The 27899-nt window shown below is 46.0% G+C and overlaps 2 protein-coding genes across 3 annotated transcripts in view; one reads left to right on the top strand and one right to left on the bottom strand.

Moving 5' to 3' along the window:
- PHF19 (PHD finger protein 19) overlaps positions 1-5425 on the top strand; it is a 29850-nt gene extending 24425 nt beyond the window's left edge. The window contains exon 15 of one of the 2 annotated variants that reach the window (XM_044993156.1): positions 287-5425. In XM_044993156.1, the coding sequence (XP_044849091.1) occupies positions 287-635 (349 nt within the window). In that variant the 3' untranslated portion in view covers positions 636-5425. Of the gene's footprint in view, positions 1-283 lie in introns of both variants that reach the window. The other variant, XM_044993155.1, reaches the window with a different exon arrangement.
- A 4013-nt stretch (positions 5426-9438) lies between these two features.
- Positions 9439-27458, bottom strand: LOC123352586 (protein CutA homolog). The gene is made up of 6 exons (XM_044992931.1): positions 27117-27458; positions 24415-24563; positions 16998-17057; positions 13463-13508; positions 12428-12477; positions 9439-10665 (listed from the first exon to the last, which is right to left on the bottom strand). Exons 1-6 carry the CDS (start codon positions 27198-27200, stop codon positions 10563-10565), a joined length of 492 nt encoding a protein of 163 aa, XP_044848866.1. The 5' UTR covers positions 27201-27458; the 3' UTR covers positions 9439-10562.
- Positions 27459-27899: the final 441 nt, after the last annotated feature.

The following is a 27899-nucleotide window of genomic DNA, read 5'->3' as shown; positions in this document are numbered from 1 at the left end:
ATTATTAGCTCCTGGACGGTGGCTAGTGGCCCAAAACCTGGCGCTTCACTTCCTGGTGCACGTAAAGTCTCACGGGACGGGAAACTCAAAACCAAAACTTGCTTTCATTAGTAAACATCCTCCAGCTCTCTGCTTGGCTGGCTCAGTGCAGAGCCCTGTGGGTCAGGAGCCCTTGATATCACCAGGCACATGTCTTGTCTAAGGGCCAGCACTGCTGCATTGTAGTTTTCCTTTTGCCAGCATTTCTCTTATCCCCATCCCCTTCTCTCTCTCTCCCCCCTAGCAGAAGGAACGTGGGCAGCCGGAAACGAAAGCTGGCGGCTAAAGCCTATGCCCCAGTGGGGGGGAAGAGAAAAGGCATCGAACAAGGTGGGCACCTGAACAGCTGCGCCTCGGAGAGCAGTGAGGCGGCCTGTGCCCCGGAGCGCCAGGATGACGGGATCGACAGCCACACCTTGGAGAGCATCAGCGAGGACGACTCCTCCCTCTCCCACCTCAAGTCCTCCATCACCAACTACTTTGGAGCAGCCGGCAGGCTGGTGTGTGGGGAGAAGTACCAGGTGCTAGCCCGCAGGGTGACTCCGGAGGGGAAAGTCCAATATCTGGTAGAATGGGAAGGCACCACCCCATATTGATCCCTCTGGCTTGGACCAGCCTGGGAAACCTCTCCTAGAATTAAATAGATCAATCATACAAAACCCATGACCTAAACCAAAGGAGGCAAGGGATGTGGATGAGCAGGGCTCCTGCGCTGGCCGCGCACCGATGCAGGAGAACTTTGACAGCTCTCCTTACGCTTACAGTGAGTTGTGCAGGCGAGGTTTGAAAGGAACACTTAACCGTCGGGAGCAGGGGATCTCTAGGGAGCTGTGAAGGACTTAGGACAGGGTATAGCAGAGGCAGTTGGACACGGCGATTACATCCAAACTTACTGTGAGCCGCGGCATCGGGTGGCTAAAACTGATAGAGTTCTTGTTTTTAATGATGGTTATTTTATTGGTCATGTATATACAACTGGCTTCCCTAAGGGACCCCTTGGCTAAGCCAAGGGAGCCATCTTTGTGGAAGTGAGCAATTAGTGATATGGCTTTTCATTGTGATACTCTGCTGCACCATAGAGGCATGGTAGGCCCATCCGAACCACCCAGCATCTGGCTGATAGTGCACACACGTCTGATGGAGCAGCTCTTGTGGTGAGAGGAAAGCAAAGAGGGAAGGTTGAGTGGAGGAAGGAAAACCAATCTGTATAGAGCTCAAACCATCATCCCCTCTAGTAACAATAAAAATGCTGTTATGCAGAAGAACCATATCTAAGTTCACCAGTGTCTTATGATCACATACAAGCCTTAAATAACAGACCCAAGTGGTCTTGTTACTAAAGCAGAAAGCACCTACATAACCAGTTCTATAATGCGTAAGTACCCAAGTATCACATTCTTGTGCTGATAGAAAATGCTGGGCAGGCTGATTCTTGCCAAAGCAATCATATAGTACACCTCTACCCCGATAGAACGCTGTCCTCGGGAGCCAAAAAATCTTACCGCGTTATAGGTGAAACCGCGTTATATTGAACTTGCTTTGATCTGCTGGAGTGTGCAGCCCCGCCCCCTGGAGCACTGCTTTACCACGTTATATCCGAATTCGTGTTGTATTGGGTGACGTTATATCGGGGTAGAAGTGTATTTACCTCCTCATCATACACTCATTCATTAATGGGACGGACACACACTCTCTCCTAGGCCATTCACTTCCAGCCTTTCCAGCCACAGGACAGATTTACATTATGGTTGCTATTGTCCCATGACATTAAGATGTAAAATGATGCAGCGGCTCCATTTGCTTATTCTTTTGACAATCACAGTCTTGGAATGAATCAGACAAATGACATGAGCTTGCCTTAAAACCAAGGAGGGCCTTGTTCTGCACTGATGGCATCTTAAATGAAATGGAGCCATGGGCATTTATTTTTGTAAAGATCAGTGTGTTGAATGCTGCCAAATGAATAGACAAGCCAAAAAAAACCCCAGCAAAACAAAGGAAAAGTGACTGTATTTCTGTGAATGAAAGAGAAATGTTTGTGTAGGGGGAGGGAATTTCTGTTGCTGCTGCTTTTGGATACATAACAATACATATCGCTATTTGTATTACCTGACATATACCAGCTGAACCAAATCTTTCTACTTAGCTGCATGATCTCTGTCTTTTTTGCTCTTGCGTATATAGTGGAAGAAGAGGATGTTGCCTTGCAGGGCAAGGAAGGGAGAGGAAATGCAGTAACTTAAGAATCAGAAGAATGAATGTAATAAATTATTGGAAGGCGAGCCATGTTTTCCATTATTGGGATTCAGAAAGTGACTTGCTAAGCTGAATTCTGGGATTCAGTTTGCCTACCTAATAATAAAAAGTTGCCACTCTTGTCTAATATAAAGTGATATTGTCAGGTAGCTAAGACACAATCTGGGTTGTTTGAAAATAGAACTATACTTTTACAAACTCTAATATCAGTAGAAATGTTTGTTAGGTTTTTCTTTTGAACATTCAGTGAAAAGTTATCCACACTTTCTAGCCTGGTCATTGAGAACCCAGAGTGAAACTGACAATAAACAAGTGACAAGGTGCGGGAGGTAATATTTTTTGATTGGACCAACTTCTGGTGGTGAGAGAGAAGCTTTTTTGAGCTGCATAGAGCTCTTCTTCAGATGACCTGAAGTTGGTCTGATACAAGATACAACTTCACCCCACTTGTCTCTGTAATACCCTGGGACCAACATGGCTACGACAACACTGTGGATAAACAACAGTGAAACTGACAAGTCTCCTTTCATTGTCCAAACTGAGAGAAGTGCAAAAATTTAAACCTCTTAAAGGCAAAAAAAGCAAACTAGAGTTTGCAAATACTTTCACCTTTAATAATCCCTAAAGGACATGATTTTAACAGTGTATATGCTTTTATGACCTAGCTGTTGCAAGATGAACTGAAAAGCTCATTTTATTGAAAATTTTTTATGTAAGATCCTGAATCATTCAGCATGTGATTCTCCCCTAACTGACATGGGTGTAAAGCAAGAGTAAAAACGTGTGAGAGAGGAAACTCCATTGTTAAGCAGAACTCCCATAATAAAAGCAGCACTTCTCCACTGACATCTAAATGAATGGCACAACATCGCCTTAACAGAACAGGTTAAAGTTACAAACCAAAGGCCAAATTATATATTCCTTAACAAAGTAAAACTCCCATTGATGTCACTCTTCACATAACATTGTGGATAATCCAGGTGTGTGTGCGGGGTTGTTTTTAATTTAAACCTCCTCTTTTTCCCCCCCACCCCATCTGAATTAAGGTCTCTGTATTTCTGTAGCCTGAGTTGATTATATGGCTGAGACCCAGAATGATGCATACAGCTCCTTGCTGTCCTTTGAGTGTTAGAGTTTTGGGACAGATTCTGACTGGATGCACCAGTGTAAATTTGAAGTATTTATATTGCCTTCAGTTGAGTTCTTCAAGATTATCCCAGAGTAACTAGGATCAGAATCTGGCCTGTCATCAGCTGCTGTAGCAGAAGCAGATTAGTCTGAACATCCATTGTAGCAGGTTTTCAGGGTTTTTTTTTTTTGGGGGGGGTGTTAAAAAAAGAAGCCTTTCAATTAATCTGTCAGAAATGATCTAGGAACACTTGGATGGAAAAGCTGCCGCCTGCTTGTAAAATGTGGAGTCTGTTGTTGGGACTGGATTTGAATCCAGTGAATGGAAACCGTGACTTTTAAAAGTCAATCTGTAGTACATCTCTACTGTTAAAGTAACCTCTCACCACTGAGGCTTGGTCTCTACTACCATCTTGTGTTGGTATAGCTCCATCACTCAGGGGGGTGGAAAATCCACCCCGAGGAGCGACGCAGTCATATGGATCTAACCCCCACTGTAGATAGGGCTGTGTCTCCGGGAGAGCCTCTCCTGTCAACATAGCCAGTGCCTCTCGGGAAGGTGGAGTACAGTGGCGTAGCTTCACTTCTACAGCACTGTCAGTGTAGACAAGCCCTTAGTCACGTGCATAGAAAGTATTAAAAGACTCTCCTAACTACGCAGCTTGTGAGTGAAAAGAAACTGACTTGGCTCCTGAACCTGCATCAGATCTGTGTGGGCATGTGCCCAAGGGTTTGCTTGTGTGGATCCAATTGTAGGATTGGGGTCTTTCTATGCACGGTAATACGTTTTTTGATTTGGTCTCTTGGGACCTGATCCAAACCCCATTGGAATCAATATGAGTTTTTCTATTGACTTCAACAGAGTTCAGATCAGGCCCTATATCATTTTGAGTCTTTTCAGCACAAAAGCTAGTTGTTTTTTTTTTTGCTGTTTCCGAAAGCTAGGCTTTTTTTTTTTTTAATGATTCGAAGTACTGTAGCTATTACATGTCCTGGAAAATACATAAGTGCTTTGAATGCATACTTATAGCCAACGAAGCAATATAAAAAGACCCTTTATTGAATCTACTCCTTGTTTTCAGCACATATTCAGGAGCCCCAGGATAACCAAGAGATTTTGAGGCTTTTGGCTTAGAAATGAATGGGGTGGAGGAGGGGGGACGTATTTCTGTATTTTAAATGTGGGCATTAGAGTTGGGTCAATACCCATCGCCTTTCAGAGGTGAAGTGAAAGAGACAAGACCCTGACTCTGCCATGAGCTCTGCCTCACTTGTCAACTTCAGTAGGTTCTGCCTGCATGGAGCTTATAAGTGATCAGGGAATTAGCATTTAAGATCTTAAATCAGTAACAGAATAGATGTGCATGCTGAAATTATATGCAACTCCCCTTGAAAAGACAGTAGCAGAAAGTCAGTTCCTCCTTTACTTACCTGCCAAGACCTGAAACTCCCACTGACTTCAGGGAGTGTCCCCGAGAGAGGTTTGCAGAGCTGGAGTCCAGGGGCTCAGGCTTGGCTTAGAGCAGTGTGAGGGACACAGCTCCCTGTTCTGCTCTGGGTGTTGGTGGAGTGATTGGCTGATGCACAATGAATGAGTCCTGATCTTGCCAGGTGGGGCCTTTCTGTTCATCTCTCAATTGTGTTTCCGCCCTTTGAAAGCCGCAGAATAGGCAGCGCAGTGACACCAAGTCCTCAGAAAGCCATTGCACATTTCAGGAATGTCTGTGCCCCAGTGTGCTGCAGGTGTAAGCTTTTTATTTTAGGCCCTGCAAACCAACCAACCAATCTTCCCCACCCCCGCATCCGTTCCAGAGAGGGGAATGTGGAGCCTTTAAAAATGCTTTGTTCCAGAGGATGTGTTGCATTAGTTCTAATAGATCTTATAACGATTCTGTGCACCTTCTAAAGATTTATGATGTCAAGTTGCTGCTTTTAATAACCAACTTTTGTTATATTCAAGTTGTAATTAATATGTCTGATGTACAATTAAAAAGTCTTTTTTAACGTCACCGGCTCTTTATCGTGTCCATAATTAATCGTGTAGTTGTGAAACCTAGAAACTGGGCCATACCGAGCATGACTTGATGGGTTCTGCTGTCTGGCTTATGAGGAGTGGCAGCTTGTATGTCTCTGGGATTCTAAGGCCGGCCACCAGCGTAACCCACCGTGAAAGGCAACCGTGGAGTTGAGGTGCAGACTGGCACTTTTCAGCAGGCATCCGCTCACTTTCCTCCAGGGGCATGTAGCATTTGAAGGCTGACGTGCCTAGTTCTGAGAAGATGCAGAGCTGCTGAATATGGGACAAGGCCAGAAGGTACCTCCCCAGACCTCTCCCTGCTGGAGATCCTGCACGTCCCTCTGAGCCTTTTGAGCCCTCCCTGCCTTGCATCCCCGTGTGTGGATCAGCCCTGTTCCAGAGAACGCTCCCTTTGAAGTCCATCAGTATCGTTCCCCTCCTCAAAGGATCACCACATGGTACTGGCGCTCGCTCCCTGGTTCCGTGTAGCAATGCAGAATGGGCTGCCTTTACAGAGCCTGTTACCGGGTCAATGTGGTTTAATTTAGGCCGGATACCCTCTGCCACAGAAACCTTTAGGAGGTGACCTGGGGGGCGGGGAAAGAGGGAGGAAACCTTTCCTCTAATTCTGTCTGGGGAATGGGGTCAGTCCTGCAGGAGAAGCAAGGAGCCCCTCCCCAAAACCCTGCAGCTCTCAGGGATCCACTGGAGGCACCGAGCCAACCACACAGACGTCCTCTGTTTCTTAGGGGGAAGGATCCTTTTACTGCTCCCCTGGCACCATGGCTCCATTGAAATGCACTTACCTATGGAGCTAAGACCCCAAAAAAGCAAAGGAGGGTATTTAGTTGGCTGGTTCATGAATTTTCTCTATATTCCCACCCAGGAAACTTTTATTTTGGAGCTAAGCAGGCGTATGAAGGGTGAAGGGAGCATATCTGCAAACTATGTATACTGCTTAGAGGAATTACATCCCCAACGGTGACATGCCGCCATCTCTGGGTGAAATGCATAAATTGCACAACTGATCAGGCTAGGCTATAAAGAATAACTAATATCCAATTTATTCTACAGGGGGTATTGAGGGAGACAGAATGTAACAACCAGTTTATTCTAGCAATAAACAGGTGATTAACTTAGTGTTAATCCTATTGTGGAGATAAAAGTAGCTAGAATTTTTTTTTCCATATGGCATTTTTAAAAGTCTCCCTGTATTTGCAGCCCACCGCTCATGAATACAGACTTTTGAAATAAAAATACTAGACCGGAGTCCAACAGACGCAGCCGGAGGGATTAGGAAACCTGATGGAACTTGGACTGGAATTTGGCTAGGACACTAGGGCTAGAACCAAAAGGGTTGTGGGCTCTTTAATTACAAGTGGTCAGGACCTTGCTTTTACGATTCATGGGAATAGCAGCAGCCCTGCTGTCTCACTATCACTATGATGGTGCATTGACTCAGGGGATGGAGTGCCACCCGCTGAGTTCCCAGCACTGGTCCCCGGAGCGCCAAGGGGTTCTTGGTAGTTCTGTGGCCCAGCCTGACCCTGCTTAGCCGGGTGAAATCTCGCAGGATTCCAGTCACACAAGGGGCTGTCGCCAGTATTACTAAGTCTGGTGTTTTAATTTGCTGTTCATGTAATTTCTAGCTGCAAAACAAAGGGCCGGGTGGAAAGACCTGGTTCTCAGCTTGGGGAAATTCTATGTTTATACTCAACAGTGACGTCGCATATCCTGTTAAAGGAAATAAAAGCCCTGTTTCCTTGTGGTGTGTGAGCTAGAACTCTGTCAGCTGATGAAAAGGAGCAGATTAGAGATGCATTTTTTCCTATCCCGGATTATCATACAGTATCATACATACTTTATGCAGGCAGCATTGTGGAGATGAGGCCTCTGATTTACAGCCGCACTTATGCGCTTTGTACTGTAACAGGATTAGCCTGCATAGCTCTGGTCCAAGAGGCTAAGAAATGTGAAAAATCCTTTAAACTGGACCATTAGGCAAGAGGAGCTTCAAGGGAGCACTGAACGGTACGGAGCTGAGGTATTTTAACCATTAAAGCGCTAGCATTTCACTCTGAGTTTAAAGAGTAGGAGGAAAGTGAAGAGTGTAAATCAAAGTAGGCTCGCACCCAGGAGCTGGGGAGACAGTTTATTTCAGACAGTTCTGTGCTTTTCTTTAACATGTACCTCGAGCCCGGGGCAGAGGGTGACTCTTCACAGAGCAGGGAAGTAGTTCTGCCCTGGGCCGCTGGCTTGACAGCCCTGGAGTCTGACATCCTCACTGGCTTTAGAACAGGGGCAGCAGAGGTAGCAGCAATCAGGGCCTCTTGTTCTGCTGGTGCCTTGATCCTGAACTGCTCAATCTCCATAGTCCAGTGCATCCTTGACACGCTGTGAGGCTGGCATGCCAGGCTCACGCCCACCTTTCAGCTTTCTCAGGCCAGGCCAGTGCTCCCCTAGGCGTGTGCAGGATCCTAGGGAGGGCAGCTGCCTGAATGTGCCATGAGCTTTTTCACAAGTTGCTGCAAAGCTCCTAGGTCAGCTAAGTGCCCCAGACTGTTTTCTCACAGTCAGATTATTAAATGACTCACCCGTTAAAATCTCCCTGCCCTATGACATTTCATTTCACCTTCAAATTCTGAGGCAATTTTCAGGGTTCACGGTACAAATCTGACCAGGTATAGACAGACTTTTTTTCCTTTAGCTGTGATGTCAAACAGCGATCTTGTCCACATGTGCTCATTAAAGAGCTAATGGCTCCTTTTCTGCAGGCGCAGGGGTGTTCTCCACGTGTTCTGCCAGTATCCCACTAATTACGTTTAGCACTGGAATATTCATGGCACCTAACAAATAAGTTGATACTAGAAAAGGAAGGGACCTGGCCAATCTGCCCTTCAGCCCCACTAATAAATCTCTTTCCCATTTGCTGGTTGCTGACCCTTTTTCTGTAAATTAGCTTTAATTCCACAGCTTAGCACATCCAGGGCCCATTTAAAACCACAGCAAATTGCCAGAGAAATCGCGAGTGACGCCAGTAGGTAGGAGCGGCTGCAGGTGATAACGAGCACAGGGAGAGTGATGTCACCCCTCCTGCGCACATCTCTCATTGAATTTCAGACCGTGCAAGTTTCCTCCCCGACTTGTTCTCATATGTTTTTGGCTTCAAGGGAGTGAAACCCCCTTCACTCCGGCTCTGAGCGGGGGATGGTTCTCCTCCAGTGTCTAGGGCCTGGCTTCATGCCAAGTGCTCTTTGACTAGCAGATGCACGCAGCGGTGGTTCAAGTGGTCAGGCATTCTCCAGCGCTGCATCCTTTGCCTCAGCCCTGACAGCATCTGCCAAGCAGTTCCAGCAAGGCCAGCCCTGGTCCGGCTCCCTTAGGGTTAATCTGATTTTAAATGCAGCTTCAAGTGACCCAGTTCTGCTCCCATTGCAGACCCCTTCCCCTTCCTATTGGCCCCTTGCTCCCTCGGTTTTATCATCCCACCCCACAGCATGGCGACGTCTCTGGGTGCTAGCTGTATACTTTACATTCAGCGCAGGGACATCAACTGACACATGCAAAGTGTCACCCACCCGCAGCACTACGGGCCTGCGCCAAAGCCCCCTGATGCCAAGGGAGAGACTCTCATTGGCTTCACTCCGCTTTAGATCAGGCCCTGCGTGAATTAACTGAATAAACCACTGGCAGAACTGACCAATGGGAGCAAGAACAGGTCCAGGCTGGAGTTATAACCTACGCCCAACATTTTGGCAGTACAGTGGCTGAAAGGCCTAGTCCTTCTCAAAGGGAACCCTCTTTCCTGGTGGCTTCACCGCAAACATTGGCCCACATACGCGAGGGCAGAGCGTGCTGAAGAATCCACCCCCCACCCCACATTCCCAGGAAGATCAATGCCAGAGCAGGACTGCCCTTCTCAGCCCAACTGGCCTTTTCATAACCACAAAAGTCTAAGAGCAAACCAGGCATCAGGAGTAAGAAATACTTCTGTTTATTAACGTCTTGGACACATCAGTTACTACATAGTGGTCCATAATTTACGTGATAATAAAATAAATCTATTAAAAGCCTGTGCCTCAGTCTGCAGTGTTACATGCTGCCAAGGGAGAAAGTGTTTGCTTCAGCCAGAGGGAAGTTTTTGTTGGGACCAATGTCTCCTTAACCTGGCACTGTTGTGCAGCACGGCACAGGCCCTCACTGGCTCCCTGCTGCCTTTAGGCATTGCTGTATGCTCTGGGGAGCAGTAACCGTTTGTGCTCGTCCCAGAAGCAGTGGGCTATTGTCAGCTGCGGCCCCCAGTCCAGCTTTTTCCCCACCCCAGTGGGTTCTTGTTTGCGCTGCCTGGGATCCTTTCACAAATGCTCAGTAGGCAGCACTCTGAATGGCTGGCTCTGCTGCCTTGTCAGGACGCAAAGCAGCATGTTGCTGCAAACAGTGCCGCACAGCAGGAGATGACATGATCTGGTGCATCATGGGACGTTTTGCTGCATCCTGATTTACATTCATTTGGGCAGGTGGGACAGAGGGCTGGGCAGGACCTTCCCCATCTTTGGTTCCTCCACTTTGCAGCAACCCTTCTTCAGGAGGCAGACAGACCAGCGGTCACTGGGGCTGCACATGCTTCCTCTGCAGTGCAGCCAACCCCTGAAAGCCAGTGGACTGGAACTCTGGTCGTTCTCCATGGACTGTATTGCTGGGGTCTATCCTGTGCATTTTCACCCTGTGGTCCTAAAAATAACCACAGCGTCTCCCTAGGAGCTCACATCCCATCGCACACACCTTTGCAAACCCTGCTGTTCACAACTTTGGAACTATTCTTGGACAACTTGTGCCCTTTCTCTCCTTCAGGCTCCACTTACAATGTGTTGCTAAATGCTCAGTAGAATGTAGATTGACACAAACGAGGCGTGTCCATTAAACTGTATTTCAAGTAGGAGTCAAATTCCAAATCCCAGGCGCTTGTGCTACCTACATTCCCTTGGGGTTTTATTGTCCTTTTGTATGTATGCACTAGTCCCACCTGCAGTGAGAGAAGACTAGAGCGCCAAAGCAAAGGTCCTCTACTCCTGGCAGGAAGGACATGCTAGGTATGTCTGGAGGACAGAATGGTGCAGTCCAGCTAGTCATCGGGGACACCTTCTTCAATCCATTTTAAATAGAGGGGGTTTCCTTGGTCTATAGGCAGGCTGATAAATTCAGGAATCTCAAAGGGATGCATGGATCTAAAATGGAAAACACACACAACCCCCAATGGGAGCGGATCATTTCTGCTGTAGGAACAAGCTCAATCTTATTTACAGCCCCAAGAAATTAGGAGCTTTCAGTTCACAGGAGCACCTTTCAAGAAAGGCCTCCAGAGCTCTGCCTCTGACTTCAAAGCAGTTCTGTGGCCCTTCTCTTCAAATCCATGAGCTTTTTGCTGTGAGTTTGGGGTTTAAGTGAACACAGCATCACAGGGTGGCTGGCCCCTTTAAACGAAGATGGTCCAGCGCCTTTATGCCAGTACAGCTGTTGCCAGTTTGACCAATTAAGTGAATGGCACCTATGGGAGGTCCCTGATGGAAGCTATGGGAGGCGGGTAGCAGGTGGGCTGCCTGCAGAGAGGTTTCCCAAATGGTCTCTCCAAACCAGAAGAAAGGCCAGAGGGCTGGAAGGCCTGAAGGCAGGAGAGCAGCAGAGGGAATTGCTTGCTAGCTTCTAAACTGAAGCCAAGGGCCAGAGAAGGCTGAAGGCAGGAAATCAGCGGAGCGGCTGACGTCTGCACGTTGGAGAGCTGGAAGCAGAGGGGGCCGAGGGCCAGGGGAGCACTAGAAGGGCCTACCTGCTGGCCTTTCTGAGATGAGAGGTTAATGGAACCAGGGAGTGGTGGATGCTCCCCTGACGAAGAGGAACTCAGCAGAGAAGCTGAGGGAGGGTGGGCTCCTGCTGGGAGGACTGGGATGTCCACGCTGGCAGGACAGGACAGGACTGAAGAAGAGCCTGGTGTGGTGGAAGATGCTAGACTGTGGTATGTGTTACACTGATGAGCTAGATGTTGGGGGATTCTAGGGACTATATGCAGTGGGTGTGATAAATGGATGTGTTTTGGGATGGATTATTTGCACTATGTTTTGTAACAAACCAGCCCCAAGGAGGGGTATTATTGGGGTAAGAGAGTCTGTTGTAGAGCCCCCAAAAGGGAAGTGAGATCCTACCCTTGTGTTTGGGCACCCAGACACACGGGGCTGCTCAGGGGTGAGCGAGAATCATTCTCACACACAGGAATTGCTAGACTGGATCAGACCAGTGGCCCATCTAGCCTGGCAGCCTGTCTCCAACCATGGCCAGTACCAGATGCTTCAGAGAAAGAGGCAAGAAACCCTGAAGTAGGCAATCATAGGATCACCTGTTTGAAGGGCAAGTTTCCTTCTTACTCCCCATTGTTAGAGGTTGACTTAAGCCCTGAAGTATCAGGGTTGATATCCTCTCCAAAACTCTTATTTATTGACTATGATGACTCTAGATATTCTTGTTATCCATATCAGTGGATCCATATAATTGGATCTTGATAATTTAATGATATCTTGTGACAGTGAGTTCCACAGGCTAATTGTTCATGTTGTGAGAAAAATATTTCCTTCAAAGGTACGGCTAAGACCAAACCACTCTGTTTCACCTAGCTTTGCACTGATTCTGGGAAATCCCTGTGGCTACAACACAAAAGCTGAAGCTCCATCCAGGTTGGTGAACCTTAGAGACTTTTTTGAGGTATGTGGACTCAATTTCAACCAGAAACCAGCTGGGCTTTACCTAGTTTTTCATGTTAGTGTAAGGTTTGAGTTGATCTGATATCTGTGATATCTGGCACCTGCAGAAGCAGTCAAGTCGCTGAACGACTACACATGGGTGTTGGGAGGAAGTAAGTGTGCCCTCTGACTGGTTGAGTTAGCGGTGGCAAATTTAGTTTAGGGGGAAAATATCATTTGCAACAGGCAGGAGCCTCACCTGATGTAGTCCGATAATTCACTTATTTTTGACGTCCTGGTTTTCACTAACTGTAAAAGAAAAAGAGATGATATAAAGAGAAATATTATCTGGGACAGCAGAATTGTTCTCACATGATTCTTCCTCACTAGTGCTGATAGCATCTACTTTAGTTCTCTCGAGGGAATTAAAGTCACTTAGGAAGTCTCATGGCAATATTATGGCATATGCAAATTATTCAAGTAACTCTGAGCTAGAGTCCCATGGGAGATGTCTGAAATACACTAGCACCGTCTGCAGCAGAATGTCTGGCAAATCATTTAATCTCTTTGTGCTTCAGTTTCCCATCTGAGAGATAGTGTGGCCTAGTGGGTAGAAAACTGGACTGGAGACCTTGGTTCTGTTCCCAGCTTTTTTCCACTGGCCTGCTGGGTGACCTTGAAAAAGTCACTTCACTGCTCTGTGCCTCAGTTTCCCATCTGTAAAATGGGGATAATGACAATTACTTCCTTTTGTAGAGTGCTTTGAGATCTGATGAATTATAAAAGAGCTCGGTGTTGTGTGTAGAACAGGGAGAGGAATAATTTCCCTGCCTTGTCTGCTTAGACAGTAAACTCTTCAGAGGAGGGACTCGATCATTCTATGTGTCTGGAAAGTGCCCAGCACAATGGGGCTGGTGCTTCTAGCCCCGTACATGCAGGAAAAATGCTGAACTGACAGTCCTGCTGAGTAAAGTAAACGTTTCCCCTTCCTTGCCTGCTGCTGTGAATGGAATCTTCCCAAAGTGAGAGTCCAGCCTACTGTGGCTCATTGAGGCCAGCGTCTCTCTGCTGGGGCTTTCTGTGATGTGGACCCCTGTCCTCAAGGAACTGGAGAGAGAACCTCCGAATCCATCTCATGCAGGTCTCAGATGGTACCAACTCTTGGCCACTACTGCCCTGAGCTGGAGCCGTCCTCGCAAATCCTCATAATTGAATTAATCATACGTGAGTGTCAGAAACGTGGCTCCTCTTAGAAACGTGTCTCTCTACTACATACACAGGACCAGACACTTACTAGAAGTATTTCAGTGGCTTCTTCTATTTCCCCTTTCCAAAAATACCTAGATTTAAAAGAAGAAGAAGAAATAAATAAATACAGTAAATGCCTGCAGCCCCATTTATACCGGCTCGGCATAAAAAATCCATTAAAGACATTGAAGTGCTTTGAGATCTGCTGAAGGAAAGTACTCTGTAAGAGCTAGGTATTATTACTGTTTGAATTTTGCCTGGTCAGTGCATGCTACAAGGTCACATTTCCTTATTTCGTTCTGTGTCGTTCTAGAAATGTCACGTTTTCTAATCACTTGCTGTGGATTTGACTGAGCAGGCGGAGTCACAAACCTGACACGTTGCTGGCTAAACGCTTTTTCCTGTGCAAAGTAAGGCCCAGGTCCAGCACAGGTGGACCCTTGCCTCCATGAGGTCAGTGGTGCTCTATGCTGGCGCAGGGGTCTGCCCAAGCAGAGCGCATTGCAAGTTTGGGAACTAAGTCTGGCTGTTTGGACACAGGAGGGAATGAACGCCTTGGATGACATTTACGGGCAAAGAGGCTCACTTCCCAAGCACACTAAGGGGCTTTATAAGCATGTACGAAGGGTAGAGTGTTCAGGGGTAGATTGTCTGCCTGAGCCACGTGCCTGCAGAGCGAGGGTAAATCTGGCAGCCGGTTGCTGATCCGAGCTGGAAAAGCCGAGCGTGGGGAGAGTCACTGAGGTACCAGGCAACTGTCAGCATTTTAAATTACTTCCATGTCAGAACCCCCATGGGATGTGACAGTCTTGAGGGCAATCACTGCATTTATGAAAAATGAACATTTATCGCCCTAGAAAATGTCCAGCTGCTTGCCTGGGGCTAGGTCTACACAGAGTAGATGAGGGAGCATCTGTAGTGTTGGAGCAGCTGGAGCTACCTTGGGTCAGGATTGAGGTGCCTCAGCAGAACTGGGTGGGGGCAAGATTAGGAGAGGAGTCTGAATGAGTTGGCAGAGCTATGCTGAGGTGTGGACCAGCAAGGGAACAGCAAAGTGTGTTGCCAGGGCTGTTTGGGGGCCCAGGACTGGAATAACAGGGGATGCTACAGGTCAGCAGCTCTGTGTGCTGCAGATTGCATGGCACCTGCCCATGCTAACCAGGGCTGTATCCGTGTTTCTTTCAGGAAATCTAGAAAGGAAGTAAAATGATTGCTTGATAGCTGGCAGAACCCTACACACTGGCAGCTGGGGAATAACTCTCTGCAGAAATGGCTTTCACCTGGAACCATGTAACTGATCCCAGCCCCGCTTCTTTCTCACTGACTCACAATGAGCAAATCTCCTTGATCACACTCGTGCCCTTTTAGAACAATTCTCTTGGCAGAATGCCTCCATCATGCCACCCATGTGCCCGGAGCCGGAGGCCAGAAGTCATCTGGAGGCATCAGAGTGGCTAGTGAGCAGCAACTAGGGCTCAGTTGGCCTGGGAAGGAGGAGGCTAAAACAGCTGTGTGCGCATAAGTGTAACCAGGATCCAGCCTTAACACGGATTAGCGCACACCGCTCCAAAACCAGAGAGGAGCCATTCGTAGAATCATAGGACTGGAAGGGATCTCGAGAGGTCATCTAATCCAGTCCCCTGCACTCATGGCAGGACTAAGCATTATCTAGACCATCCCTGACAGGTATTTGTCCAATCTGCTCTTAAAAATCCCCAATGATGGAGATTCCACAACCTCCCTGGGCAATTTATTCCAGTGCTTCACCACTCTGACAGTTTGGAAATTTTTCCTAATGTCCAACCTAAACCTCCCTTGCTACAATTTAGCTCATTGCTTCTTGTCCTATCCTCAGTGATTAAGAAGAAGAATTTTTCTCCTTCCTCATTGTAACAACCTTCTGCATACTTGAAAACTGTTCTCATGTCCCCTCTCAGTCTGCTCGTCTCCAAACTAAACAAACCTAGGTTTTTCAATCTTCCCTCATAGGTCATGTTTTCTAGACCTTTAATCATTTTTGTTGCTCTTCTCTGGACTTTCTCCAATTTGTTCACATCTTTCCTGAAATGTGGCACCCAGAACTGGACACAATACTCCAGCTGAGGCCCAGTCAGCGTAGAGTAAAACGGAAAAATTACTTCTAGTGTCTTGCTTACAACACTCCTGCTAATAGATCCCAGAAGGATGTTTGCTTTTTCTGCAACAACCTTACACTGTTGACTCATATTTAGCTTGTGATCCACTATGACCCCAGATCCCTTTCCACAGTGCTCCTTCCTAGGCAGCCATTTCCCATTTTCTATGCATGCATCTGATTGTTCCTTCCTAAGTGGAGTACTTTGCATTTGTCCCTATTGAATATTATCCTATTTACTTCAGACCATTTCTCCAGTTTGTCCAGATCATTTTGAATTTTAATCCTCTCCTCCAAAGCACTTGCAACCCCTCCCAGCTTGGTATCGTCCACAAACTTTATAAGTGTATTCTCTATGCCATTATCTAAATCACTGATGAAGATATTGAACAGAACTGGACCCAGAACTGATCTCCTTTGTAGGATGGTTCTGCAGGAGTTGAGTTCAATGGCATCACCCCGATTGAGACTGCCCAGAGCGAGATCCAAGTAGGAACAGAGACTCCTCCTGAGATGGGGCAGTGAGCCCAGGGCTACTGAGGGATCAGTGGAGTGGGAGAAAAGTTAGAGAATTGCACTGCTTGGACCAGCTCTGCTTGGGGTGCTGTTGTTCAGCTCTACCTGCCAGGTTAGGAAAGGGTGGGTAGGGCCCCAGATAGATTTGTGGCTGGTGGGGAGCTGTGTGGTGCATGCGGGGCCTGATCCAGAGCCCACAGAAGTCTGCCTTGGCGTGGATGGCTTCACTGGGCTTTGGGGCCGGCCCTCGGAGAGGAAGGATGGTCCAGTGGCTCAGGCACTGGAAAGGGAAGATCTTTGTGCTAGTCCTGGCTCTGTGTGTGTGTGTGTGGCCAGGCGCTAGTCACAACACCTTTCCATGCCTTGGTTCCCCAGCTGTGCAATGAGGTTATTAATATGTCCTGAGCGTCATTCATTAATGACAAGGTTTCTGATCTGTGGGTGTAAGGCCCAGGATGCCCATAAGTATTATTGCTGTTTCCATATTCCAGGGCCAAAAGGCTGCCCCTTCCTACCGTATGAAGACATCAATTAATATTATAAGTTTAGGTCTCATGAAAGAAATAACCCACATTAAATCATGGTGAAAGAGGCTAAAATCCTCTTTGCGAAGATTTCTATTCCTAAGTAACCAATAAACAAATGGCCGCAGGCAGGCATGTCTACCATCCACCCCCTATTATTAATATGCTTAATGCACTGTGGCAGTACAGGGGTCACTCTTATCTCCCTGTCTAGCAATCGGAAAGCAGTGCAGCCTTCTACAAATAAATTGGTCTCCTGATTGCATGGTTTCATTGGCCTAATCCTGAGAGGTGCTGAGCCAGTTGTGGGTGCTCCGGCACCTCTTGGGTTTGCTATTCCTGGCTTAGGCTTCCATTTGCAGACAAGCATTTGAATGTCCTTTCAAGGAACGTTCAGTGCAACTCACATAGACGAGGCCTTCGGCAGGATATTCACGCAGGCAGCCAGCTTTTTATCCATAATGGCCCTAAACAGAACAGACAAGGTGAGTTTGTAAATAAACTGTACTTCCTCCACTCCCAGCACCCTCCTCCACCTTGTGCTGTGAAGTTAACCTTGAGCTGTTTCCTCCAGTGACAAGCCTTGACATCTGAGACACGATTAATCAGTTTCCAGCTGAGATTAGCTCAGCATCTCCTACTGGCTCAGCCAGGGGGACGGTCCCTCCAGGTTGCTGCTGATAGACCCTGAAGGTCCCAGCATCAGTGCTGGCCTGGTGTAATATGCAGGACTCATAGGAATGGATGGAAGTCTCAAATGTTAGCTAATGAAACCTTGCACCACCCCCATGATGTATCAGTCTTATCCCCATTTTACAAGTGGGGAAACTGAGGCTGAGATTAAGAATTGGAGCTGGGATTAGATCAAAGGAGTCCCTGACTCCCAGTCATAAACTCACATCATGAGACTCCACTTCTTGCATGCACAGCAGACTAAAAATCATCAAATGTACTAAAGGTTTAACAACATCGGCCTTTTCATACCAGAAAGTTATTCAAAACCTGAAACCCAAATCCGTCCCTTCCTGAAATCTTCCTCCTTTGGTTGAGGACTAGTTCGTTATTGCAGGGCTGTCGGTGTGTTACATCTGGGCTGCCGGCAGAAGTGAGCATGGAAGCAACTGTGGGGCAGGGTAGGAAGATGGCTAGGAGTACTAGGTCAAAGGTTGTGCCTACCAACCTCACCAGTGTCTTGACGCTTTTGGAGAGCCCGTCGAGCTTGTTTCTTTTGCACCCTCTGCCCCCAAAATGGTGTTAAACGTTCTTTGAAGGCATGGCCCTGTTAGGCTTGTAATTTGTTTTTCTTTAACTCTGGCCTGTGTTTTGTACTGAGCGCTATGGCAATGAAAACTTTAAGCTCCTAGCAATTACACTTGAGTCAAAAATATGACCTCGAAATTCCAGACAAAGAGTCAGGAGTGAATAGAGAATGAAAGAATAAATCCACCCAGCTGTAGGAATTAACCCTCAGTGGGTTTGATGGTTAAATCAACCCTGATGTTTGTACACTATTAGCTACTTCAAACAAAATAAAACAAACCTGCTTTGGCTCTGAGCAAATTAAAATTACCACCCTTACATCCAGATGATAATATATCCTAGGTGGGATTATGAAACAACCTATATCATCTAGTGAATCTTTTATCCTTAAAAGAGGATTTCATGTCACAAGCTGTGAAAATACCACATGTAGATTGAGGACTGTTTAACATCACAGGGTGACCTGCCCCAGATGCAACCTAAATCAGCACAGACGGTAACTAACCCATGTCAGCTGTTGACATCCAGGCACGGTACCAGTATGCAATTATGTAACAGGTTCAAATCTGGCACCTAACCCATAAAGCAAAGCTATTTAGATAGTCTGGGTTCTCATTTGGATTCTCATAAGCTTCTTTTCACATCTTTATTATTAGACCTGCTTTCTCTGTCTACACATTCCGCAGCCAGATCCATGAGACAATGGAGGCGGCTTGTTACTATTCGCCCTGCCACAATACAGGACCACACACTGGCCTCTCCTCTAGTAGCAGGAAGGAAAAGGGACAGTCCCATGGATGGGGAGAAAAGCAGCTCCATTGCCTTCTTCCCATGGATACTGGGAAATCCCCTCCATGGCACAGCATCGGGCACCGGGGAGGCGAGACGCCAGAGTGCAGTCGCTCTCCAAGCCATGCTTCTCTTGGGTCTAGGCTGGTTCCCAGCTCCTGGAGGAACGGGTTGGGTGCAGCCACTGCCAAAGCGAATACGGCAGCACAACTTCTGAGGGAGCCAAGGGCAATGATGGGAGTGGAGCCACGCCCCACGGGATAGTCAAATAACCTGACCTCTTTCCCCAGTGGAACAATATGGGGGAGACTATGAGCAGGTGGCCCAAGGAGCTGAGGTTTTAGCCATGCAGTGCCTGAATCTCACACAACATAGAGTATCTCAGAAGGGGAGAAATGACGTGATCCAGTGAATGGCTGAAACTGACTCAGTTTTACTATTTAGGTCAAGGTCATACTGTCTTATCTTACTAAGTGATTTGAAGAAGCAGTAACATACTACAGAACAGGGGACAGTTTTCAAAAGATGCAGCTGATTGCTATAATAATGCTTAGCCCTGTTCTCCTCAAGGTGCTTTAAAAACACTAATTAATCCTCTTAACCAGTTAAAGTAGGTAAGAATTTATCCTCCCCATCTCAAATTTACAGAGGAGGAAGCTGGCCCTGCGAGATTACATGACATACCCCAAACCACACAGGCAGACGCTATTAGAGCTGGGATTAGAACCGAGGAGTTCCTGGGAACTACTCCTGTATTCAGGTGACACCTCTGAAATGGGTGACCATCTCCCAGTAAGCTATATTGCTTTTGTGGAGTCCTCTGCAATAATGCTGAAGGCTAATGTTAGCTTTCCTCTAATGAGGAATGGCCCCTGGATTGCAAAAAATCTCTTTGTGCAAGGTTTTATATTTCACTTTGTTGCATCAATCAGTTGGCCAGCAGAGGGAGCACAATTAATAAATACTATCCCTGACACAGGGAAGGATGTAAACAAAGCAAAGGTATATTGACTTATGTGGCAAAATAAATTGGAGCAGGAAAGTGAAAATCCATTTTTGCCATATGAAAAAGGAAAAACAGGAAGGCAAGGTCTGTACCAGCCTTCTAACAGAAAATTGCAAATAGCAGAGAAAGCATAAGAAGAAGAAACTTCTGATGCTGTCCCTTTAAGGAAACTATTTATGTCCCTCCTGCAGAGATTTGATCCAGAATTCTTGCTACAAATTAGCAGGTCAGAAATTGGTCCCTGAGGAGCACGGACTAGGACAGGGAATGCAATATAACTTCTTGTGAAACGGTATCCATTAGGGAGCCATTTAAACTGTGGCTCATGCACATCAAATGTTTAATGTTCAGTACTTATGCATCCATAAGTAGCCACAAAAAGCTTTTCTAGGTGATAACCTGTCTCCAGACAGCATGACACAATTTTTCATGCTTGATTTTCGCAATTGCTGGTGAATGTTTAAGTGTTGGTGACTGGCACAAACCAAGAACACTTGGAGATGGAAACATATCAAAAGACAAAGGACATTTAAAAAAGCATGTTATGTAGCAAAATGATTTGCTTCTTTACCAACACCCCTACCCCCGCCTCCCCCCAAAAAAAGAAGCTATCGAAAGGTTTAGGTTCCAGCTTTAAAGTGGCTCATTCTAGTTGCAAATGTGTTGCTTGGTCAAGTGTAGTTACTTGAAAATCTGATTACTGCTTAAAAGAAAACACGTTACACTTTGTATAGACCCTACACATAAACTAAGCTGTGCACATGTGCTGCCATGGGAAGAGCCGGGCACAGCGCAAGCTCTTTGAATCTATATTTCTTTGCCGTTAAACCAGATTAAGGTTAGAAAACAAACAAAGATTTTGTATCTGAATTATGGGCCTGATCCAAGCCCCAGGGGTCTTTCATTAACTTCAATGGGCTTTGGTTCAGGCCTTCTAGCTGGTGTATTTTATAGCAGTAAAAATGCTACATTTACACTGATCTAGACGTTATTTTTGTCTCCTACAGGTATTATATTAAACTCTAACTTGAATTTTGGTAGCACTACTATTACATTAGCACTGCCCCATGTGTCTGACACCCTGAGGGACATAGAACACAGCTTAATGGCAAAAGCTGACAGTGACGGCAATCCCTGGAGAGGAGCAGTTTCTGTTTGGAGCAAACTTGTTTGGCAGCTTGCCTGGAAGAGGGAAAAATACAGCACAGAAGCATGAGGACATGGTGACATTAACACTTCAGCAGGAACAGATTCTGAGCTGAGGATTTTAATGGTGGAAAGCCAAGCCAACTAGCCCCTTGCAACTGATAGGAAGCAGTTCCCAGTTTGACGGCTGCGACATGTCCAGACATTCCAAGTCCTCTGTTTCTACTTTAAAAGAGAGATGAGTGAGTGGCTGGTTCCGTAATTATTGAAAGAGGCCCCTTACTGAAAGGCAAATGACAATAATCACTCAGATATTTTCATTTCAGATTACTACCAGATAACTAGGAAAACATACTTTTAATTGGAATTAAATTGAGAGGAAAACTGTATAAAGCATGCACGCCACCTCAGCATGCAGGGGATGGAGAAAGAAGGGATATTAGGGGAAACCACTGTCTTCAGATTCAGTGATGTACATACACGCTCTTAGTTTCAACTGTAAACCCCTAGTACTTGTAACATAATCTATACAGCTGCTGAGAAAATGCAGGTTTTTCCCATGGAAAATCTCAACTTTTTATTGAAAACCTGAACATTTGTGACCCAAAACAGCCATCAACTAAACCAAAAATGTTCAGGGTTTTGTTTTTTTGACAAAAAATATTTTTTTGAGATATTTCCTGGGGAAATTTTCACTTTTCAAACCCAATTTGTCATCAAGAAATGTTTTGACAGGAAATTTTCAACCAGTCCTAATGATCTATTAGAGGTGTGAGAGTGTAGGAGGAAAATCATACTTAATTTTTTTCTAAAAGTCTTGGGTCTGAGATTAAGGTCAACAGGGATTGCAGACATAAGACACGATCAGAACCACATCAAGAATGTGGTTGATATATTACATGAAAAAAGTTATCAAATTGATGCAGGTGAAGCATGCCAGATTGAGAGCCCTGGAGACTGCAGCCCTCTGTTAATCCGCACAACAGGCAAAGTAGCAGGATAACAAATAAAAGGGACATAAACTTTCAGGCTACCATGACCACTAACTGATTGGAAGCAAAGAAGGAACATCACCTATGAGCAGGTTATGGGAATCCTTCTACCTTCCGCCGAAGCAGCCGGTATTGGCCACTGTGGGAGACAGAGTGCTGGGCTGTATGGATCCTGGGTCTGATCCAGTAAAGCAATTCCTATGTGAAGGGGACTGTTCTCTAAAGAGTAGCAACAGTGTCCTATGCATTTTTACCAATGAGCAGGAGGTCAGTGCTGTGCAGAGCTTATAATAATTACTTAATTCTGAGGTGTTGTGAGACTTCAAGTTTTTAAAGCACCATAGAAGTGTAAAGTACAATTCCTGGGATATTGTTTGGTGCCATTCCCTCCCCCCTCCCAATGAGCTGAGATCTATGAAACACATGGACCCTCAGGGAAATGCAAATATTAACAACAAGATGAAGATGGATGGCTGAAAATGGCTGTATACTTCATGATGGCTTTGGGCTCGATATTTCATGTGTATTTCTATGTCCCAGCATTAACACACATTTGTCTTCATACTCTAGACAGATGAAATATGAAATAAACAGAAAAAGTAAAGAAAAAGACTGCACTGATACAAGGCAAAACTGGGGGCTGATGGAATATTCAGGTGTAACCCAGTCTTATCTTCATAAAAGATAATGATTAGCCTGAAATATTTTTAGTTTAGATTATTTGTGAGGTCACCTCCAGAATACTTCAGGGCCTGATCATGCCCTCTGGACTCCCAAAACTCAACTTCCCAAATCAGGCACCTGCAAAATCTCCATTTTGTAAAGACTGGGAGACTTCTGCTAAGTATCAATATTAATAGCAATGCAGATCACTCAGGTTATAACTTGCTCTAACTGGTGTGCCTCCAAACTGTATTTGTTTACAGCTGAGCAGTCCTCGAAATCCGAAACCGTTTTCTGCCTTTACAAACACCAAAGAAAATACTTGCAAGTGGAGTCTGGGAATAAGTACCTCAGTGAGCAATCTAGAATGATAAAGACATCCATACTAGCAGCTAATGGGTTTTGGAAAATCAGCTTTCATCCACAGAGCCAGTTGCTACAACCCATTATCACTTAATCCAAATTCCTCTGAGCTCAACTTTAATTCATTAATACCAAGAAAAATGTTAGCAAAATACATGTAAATCTCAGCAATGGGCATGAACTGCAGGGAATTATTTATTTCCTCTCCCTTCCCTGGAAGAGAGAGAACAAAAGACAGAAAATGTTTGCGGAGCTGCTAATGTGAAGCATTTTCAGAGACTAAATTGTCTTCTCCCCAGTAATGCACAGTTATTCTTTTTTTCATACACATCAAGTGGTAACGCACATGATACAGTTGCAGTATTAAGGGTGACAGAAAATGCTTTAGTAGCCCATTGTTTCCTGAATAGCTGTTTGGGAACACTCTGTTATTACCGAAGAGAGGCAGAGTTTTGGCAAGCAGAGAGTTAGCAGGGAACAGAGCTCATAAGAGGTGTTGCAGGAAACTTAACGGTCCACTATAAACATTTCCAGTATTCTGAACAGAGCAGCTATTTAGCCATGTAGCTAGGAATCTGTGAAGTGTTCATCATACCAATCTATGGTACATTAAAAATAAAAAAAAATCTAGATGTATTTGAAGCCCTTGCAAAATGCATTCGAGTAGGGAGGGATATTGAGTGGCAGATTTTGTCTCTCCCCCCGCCCTCCCCTTTTTTGGCCTGGTTTTCTTTTCTTTCTTTTATCTATTTTAGGCTTTTATACTCCCACCTCTCATTGTGGCATCTGGGCACTTTCTACATAAAGTCAAGAGCAATAGCAAAGTCCCCAGTGGACTTCATCGGAGCCTCTGACACTTTACCCTTTCTAGGGTAGAATCTCTGCTTGGGCTATTTTTGGTTGGTTTCTGTTTTGGGTGGGTTGGTTGGTTGGTTGATTGTTACAGGAGTTTTTTTTCTGGAGGAGTGTTTGGATAGTTGGGGTCAGCGTTGTAAGTGTCATTCTTGCTATGGTGATAAGGCTTTTTGAAAGAGAAAAGTTTGGCAACATTTCCTCAGCGTGGTCATGCTCTGGATTCACCTAATCTCCCCTGAAAGTTTGTCCATAGCCAGATCCCCTTGACCCAGAATGATTTGCCCTCCACCCTCATGCACTGTTGCTGAGCTTTGTGACCTGCACTGTCTCCAAGGAGTTCAGCTGTCATGGTGGTTGCTTGATCCAGGAATTGCCTTGAGAATTAAGACTAAGGCCTTAAACTGGCATCTGAAACAGACTGGGAGCCAGTGCAGGAATTTGAGAAGAGGCTTGATGTGCTCACATTAGCCTAGGCCTCGAAGGAGGCAGGGAGCTGCATTCTGCACCAGCTAGATAGATTTTTATTTTTGGTACAATTTTCCTTTAGAAGGTTGAGTTCCTACACTACGGAGCTGTTTGCGGGAGAGAGTTAATACATGAGTGGGAGAGAAAGTGTGTGTCATGTGGAGAGAATGGGAGAAACCCTTCTCCTTAGAAATGACTACTGTAAATGAAACAAACAACCCATTACTTCATGACAGCCAGGCTTTGAATTATTCATGCACAACAGCAATGAAAGTGACACCGTACCTTGCAATATCCTTTGCAACTTGTTCATTGGGACAGTTAATGAAAGCAATGGAATGGGTTCCCGAGATATAGGTGCCAGTGACTGCAGAGTGCAGCTGAAGACCTAGACTCTTCAGCACTGGGTACATCAGTAAAGACAGAGTTATTACCTATAGAATGCAAAATACAACAGTGAGTCAAGGTCAAGTGTGTCCTTCAAATTTAGGTTGTATTTTAAAGAAACCCCAACTGTTTACAGTATGTACGAGCCAAGAAGAAAGTCTCCATTCTTTGTGTTGCCATTATTACAATAAAGCTTATTATTTTAGTTCAGAGAAACAATGTTTAAAACAAATAACCATTCCCCAGTAGTGGGTTCAATCCAACATTAGAGCGGAGGGTTTAGTGCATAAATAGGTCAGTTTCAGAGTCTGGAACAGAACCTAGGAGTCTGGGGCCACCTGCTTCAGCAAGCATCATGCTCAAAACGTGCATGTACAAAAATATCCACTGTACAACCATAAGAAACATTTATAATTTTTTTTAAAAACTAGAATCATAAAGTACTTCATTGGTGGGATAAATGGCAGTCCATCTGTTAAACAAAACCAAGAACAAGCAGAACTGACCATCAGTATTAACTATTATTTCAGACTTGATACTGAAGGGAAGTAAACCTGTAAGAGTGGGCCCTTAATATACAAATAAGATAAAAATGTATAGTTTGGTTGGCTGATCAGACAGTTTGTTTTATGAGAAATTGCACAGTAGAGATTGAAGATAATCAGATTTTTATGCAAGCCTGGTATCCAATTTGTTGATAAAGGAATTTCTGCCTTTCTGTCTCCACTATGGACAAGTACAGCAAAAACATATTTACAGAAGGAAATTATAAATCACTCACACAATATTTGCATACTATGTTTGTTATAGGCACTGATTGGTTTCAGTTTTGGTGCTTTTAAAACAGTCTCCACTGTTATCTCAGCTGTGTATTTAATTTTGTGGGTCAAATTCATCCCTGGAATAACTACATCTGATTATAGAGCTACTCCATGGGTGAATTTGGTTGTGTGCACGCTAAGGTTAAAGGAACATTGACAACTTACATTTAACTCAAAACAGAGACAATTCTGGCATGGGTATTTGCCAGAGTAGAGCAGTGCTTCTATTCTCCTTATTAGGGGAGATATATATGCTCCCTTCTGTTCAGCACGGCAATCATGAACCTTCATGAAAGTTATATGTGCATTCCTTGAGGATGTACCAGCAAGCAACATTTGTAAATAAAGAGTAATACAATATTTACAACCCTCCTGTTTCTTCCCTGACAAGAAGTGAGAAATCTGATGCAACAATGCAATCGTTGTTTCCTCAGGTTTGCCCAAGAAGTGAAGGCCAAATTGAATTGAAATTTTTGGATTTCTGGGTTGTTAATCTGGATACACCCAGAGCTGTCAATATTTAAAGTGACTTAGATTCAAAAATCACCATTGTGGGATCCTAAATTCAGTGAGATCACTGAAAAATATGCAATTTTGTTGGTGCTGCGTTGGTCCCAGGATATTAACGAGACAAGGGGGTGAGGCAATATCTATTATTGGATCAACTTCTGTTGGTGAGAGACCAGCTTTAGGGCTACACAGAGCTCTTCTTCAGGTTTGTGTAGCTCGAAAATTTGTCCCTCTCAAGTTGGTCCAATAAATGATATTACCTCCCCCACCTTATCTCTCTAATATCCTGGGACCAATGGGGCTACACCAACATGCCATACAATCACTGAAAAATGTGAGGCTGGAAAGTGATGGTCAAATCCAGGACATTTGCAATTTTGCAAAATCTCACCACTTAGGTGTTGCAAAACAAAATCTAGGACTGGTTTTGGATCCGGGTTTGAAATCCCCATAATCAATGTTTTTGATAAACAACTCTAGTGCTGATGCATCACTAAACGAAACCATCATGGCAGCCTTGAGTTGAGCAAGGTTTCCTCAATACTAGTGAAAGAAACTTTTTTAAATTGCCTTCCGATCAAACGAGAAGTCTGAAAATGTCCACAGGGGAATATTTTTCATATGTGTGTTTCTTCTCTCAGATCAATTTTTTGAAAGTCCCTCTTTCCCGCCCTCCAATCTTTACATCTGCATCTCCGTAATCACCCACCGGATTAGATGTCTGGGCATCAGGAATTGGTCTATATAAAGACTGGCATGTGCACGGGTCTTTTTTCTAAACACTGAAAGCCTAAATTGTCTTGGGATCTGCATTGTCCCAAGACAGAGAATTTTGTATTCTGCTAAGTGCATCTTTGCAGCTTTCCAACAGACAGGGAGAAGTTTGCTGGGAAATGCACTCAGCTGTGTGCAAGCAGTGTCCCGGAAAAGTGAACCTGTTGTGAAGTTACCCAACAAAACGGGAAGGAATACACTGCCTCCTTTACTCTCTGCTCTGCAGCTGGCGGGGAGTTGAACGGGGGTGGGGAGGGTGTTCAGATGAGATGCCGCTTTTGCCCACACATTCATCTTCCCCTAAGCAGCTGCCCCGCTCCCCTTGCCTGCCATGCGGGGCAGCTGCGTGCCCCAGGGACCAGCGGAAACGACCATTCAAGGGGGAATCGCATTGCCCCGGGCACTGTCCCGCACAGGATCTGCAACCTGCCCGCGCCCACAGGGCTCGCAGCCTGCAGGGCTCACAGCCGGGTGCAACGAAGGGCTCAGTCTTACCAGCAGCAAAGTGAAGCATCCCGGACGGGAGCAGCCCTGGGCAGCCGGCAGCTGGCAGCGCTGGGGCAGCCAGTCCATCTTCATCCCGCGGGCCCCTCCTGGTCCAGGGCCACGGCCGGGGCCGCCAGCCCGTCCCGCCACCTGCCCGGCCTCAGCCCAGAGCTGCTGGGGTCGGCGGCGGCGGGGCCGGCTGGGAGGGGGGTTTGCAGTGGACACGGAAACGCCTCCTGCTGCTGCTGCCGCTGCCGGGAGGGGCTGGGACCCGGCTGTGGCTACCTGCCGCCCAGCTGGGCCAGGCGAGGGCACAGAGCAGGAGCCGCTCTCAGGCAGCCCGAGGTTAGAGCTGGGATTTGCTCCCTTGCAGGAAAGGATCATGCGCTGCCCAGCCTGTGCCTCGCTCCGCAGAATGCATCACAGTGCCCCCCCCCCCCGGGAAAACTGGACGCTGTGTGGGGCTAGGCTGAGGGGCCCCGCTCCGTCTGCCCCCCACCCGAGCTCTGCCTCCCCCACTCAGCGGGGCTGCCACCCCCACCCCCTGTTCCTCCGCACTCCACTTTCGTGACAAAGGGACATTTGTCCGGGTTGATCGAGCTGACAAGAGCAGACAGGACAAATGACCAATTTTGCCAAAAAGTTGGGACGGCCTGGGCGGGGTTTATAAAAGGGACCGTCCCGGGAGGTGGGCTGGGGGCCGCTGGCTCAGGGAATGGTCCTGAGGATGCTGGGAGATGTACATTGCCATTCTCTCTCTCTCTCAAAAAAAAAAAGACACAGAAGAATCTG

Source organism: Mauremys mutica, chromosome 18, assembly GCF_020497125.1.
Source record: "Mauremys mutica isolate MM-2020 ecotype Southern chromosome 18, ASM2049712v1, whole genome shotgun sequence".
Lineage (NCBI taxonomy): Eukaryota > Metazoa > Chordata > Testudines > Geoemydidae > Mauremys > Mauremys mutica.
The sequence above is the reverse complement of the archived record's forward strand: the minus strand, read 5'-3'. Positions and strand labels throughout refer to the sequence as shown.

Coding starts and splice junctions, on each gene's coding strand:
- LOC123352586 (XM_044992931.1), bottom strand. CDS start 27,200: ATGAAGATGGACTGGCTGCCCCAGCGCTGCCAGCTGCCGGCTGCCCAG. Junction 17,058..24,414: donor GTTGCAAAGGATATTGCAAG/GTACGGTGTCAC, acceptor TGTTCTGTTTAG/GGCCATTATGGATAAAAAGC. Junction 10,666..12,427: donor GAATTATCGGACTACATCAG/GTGAGGCTCCTG, acceptor TTTCCATTTTAG/ATCCATGCATCCCTTTGAGA.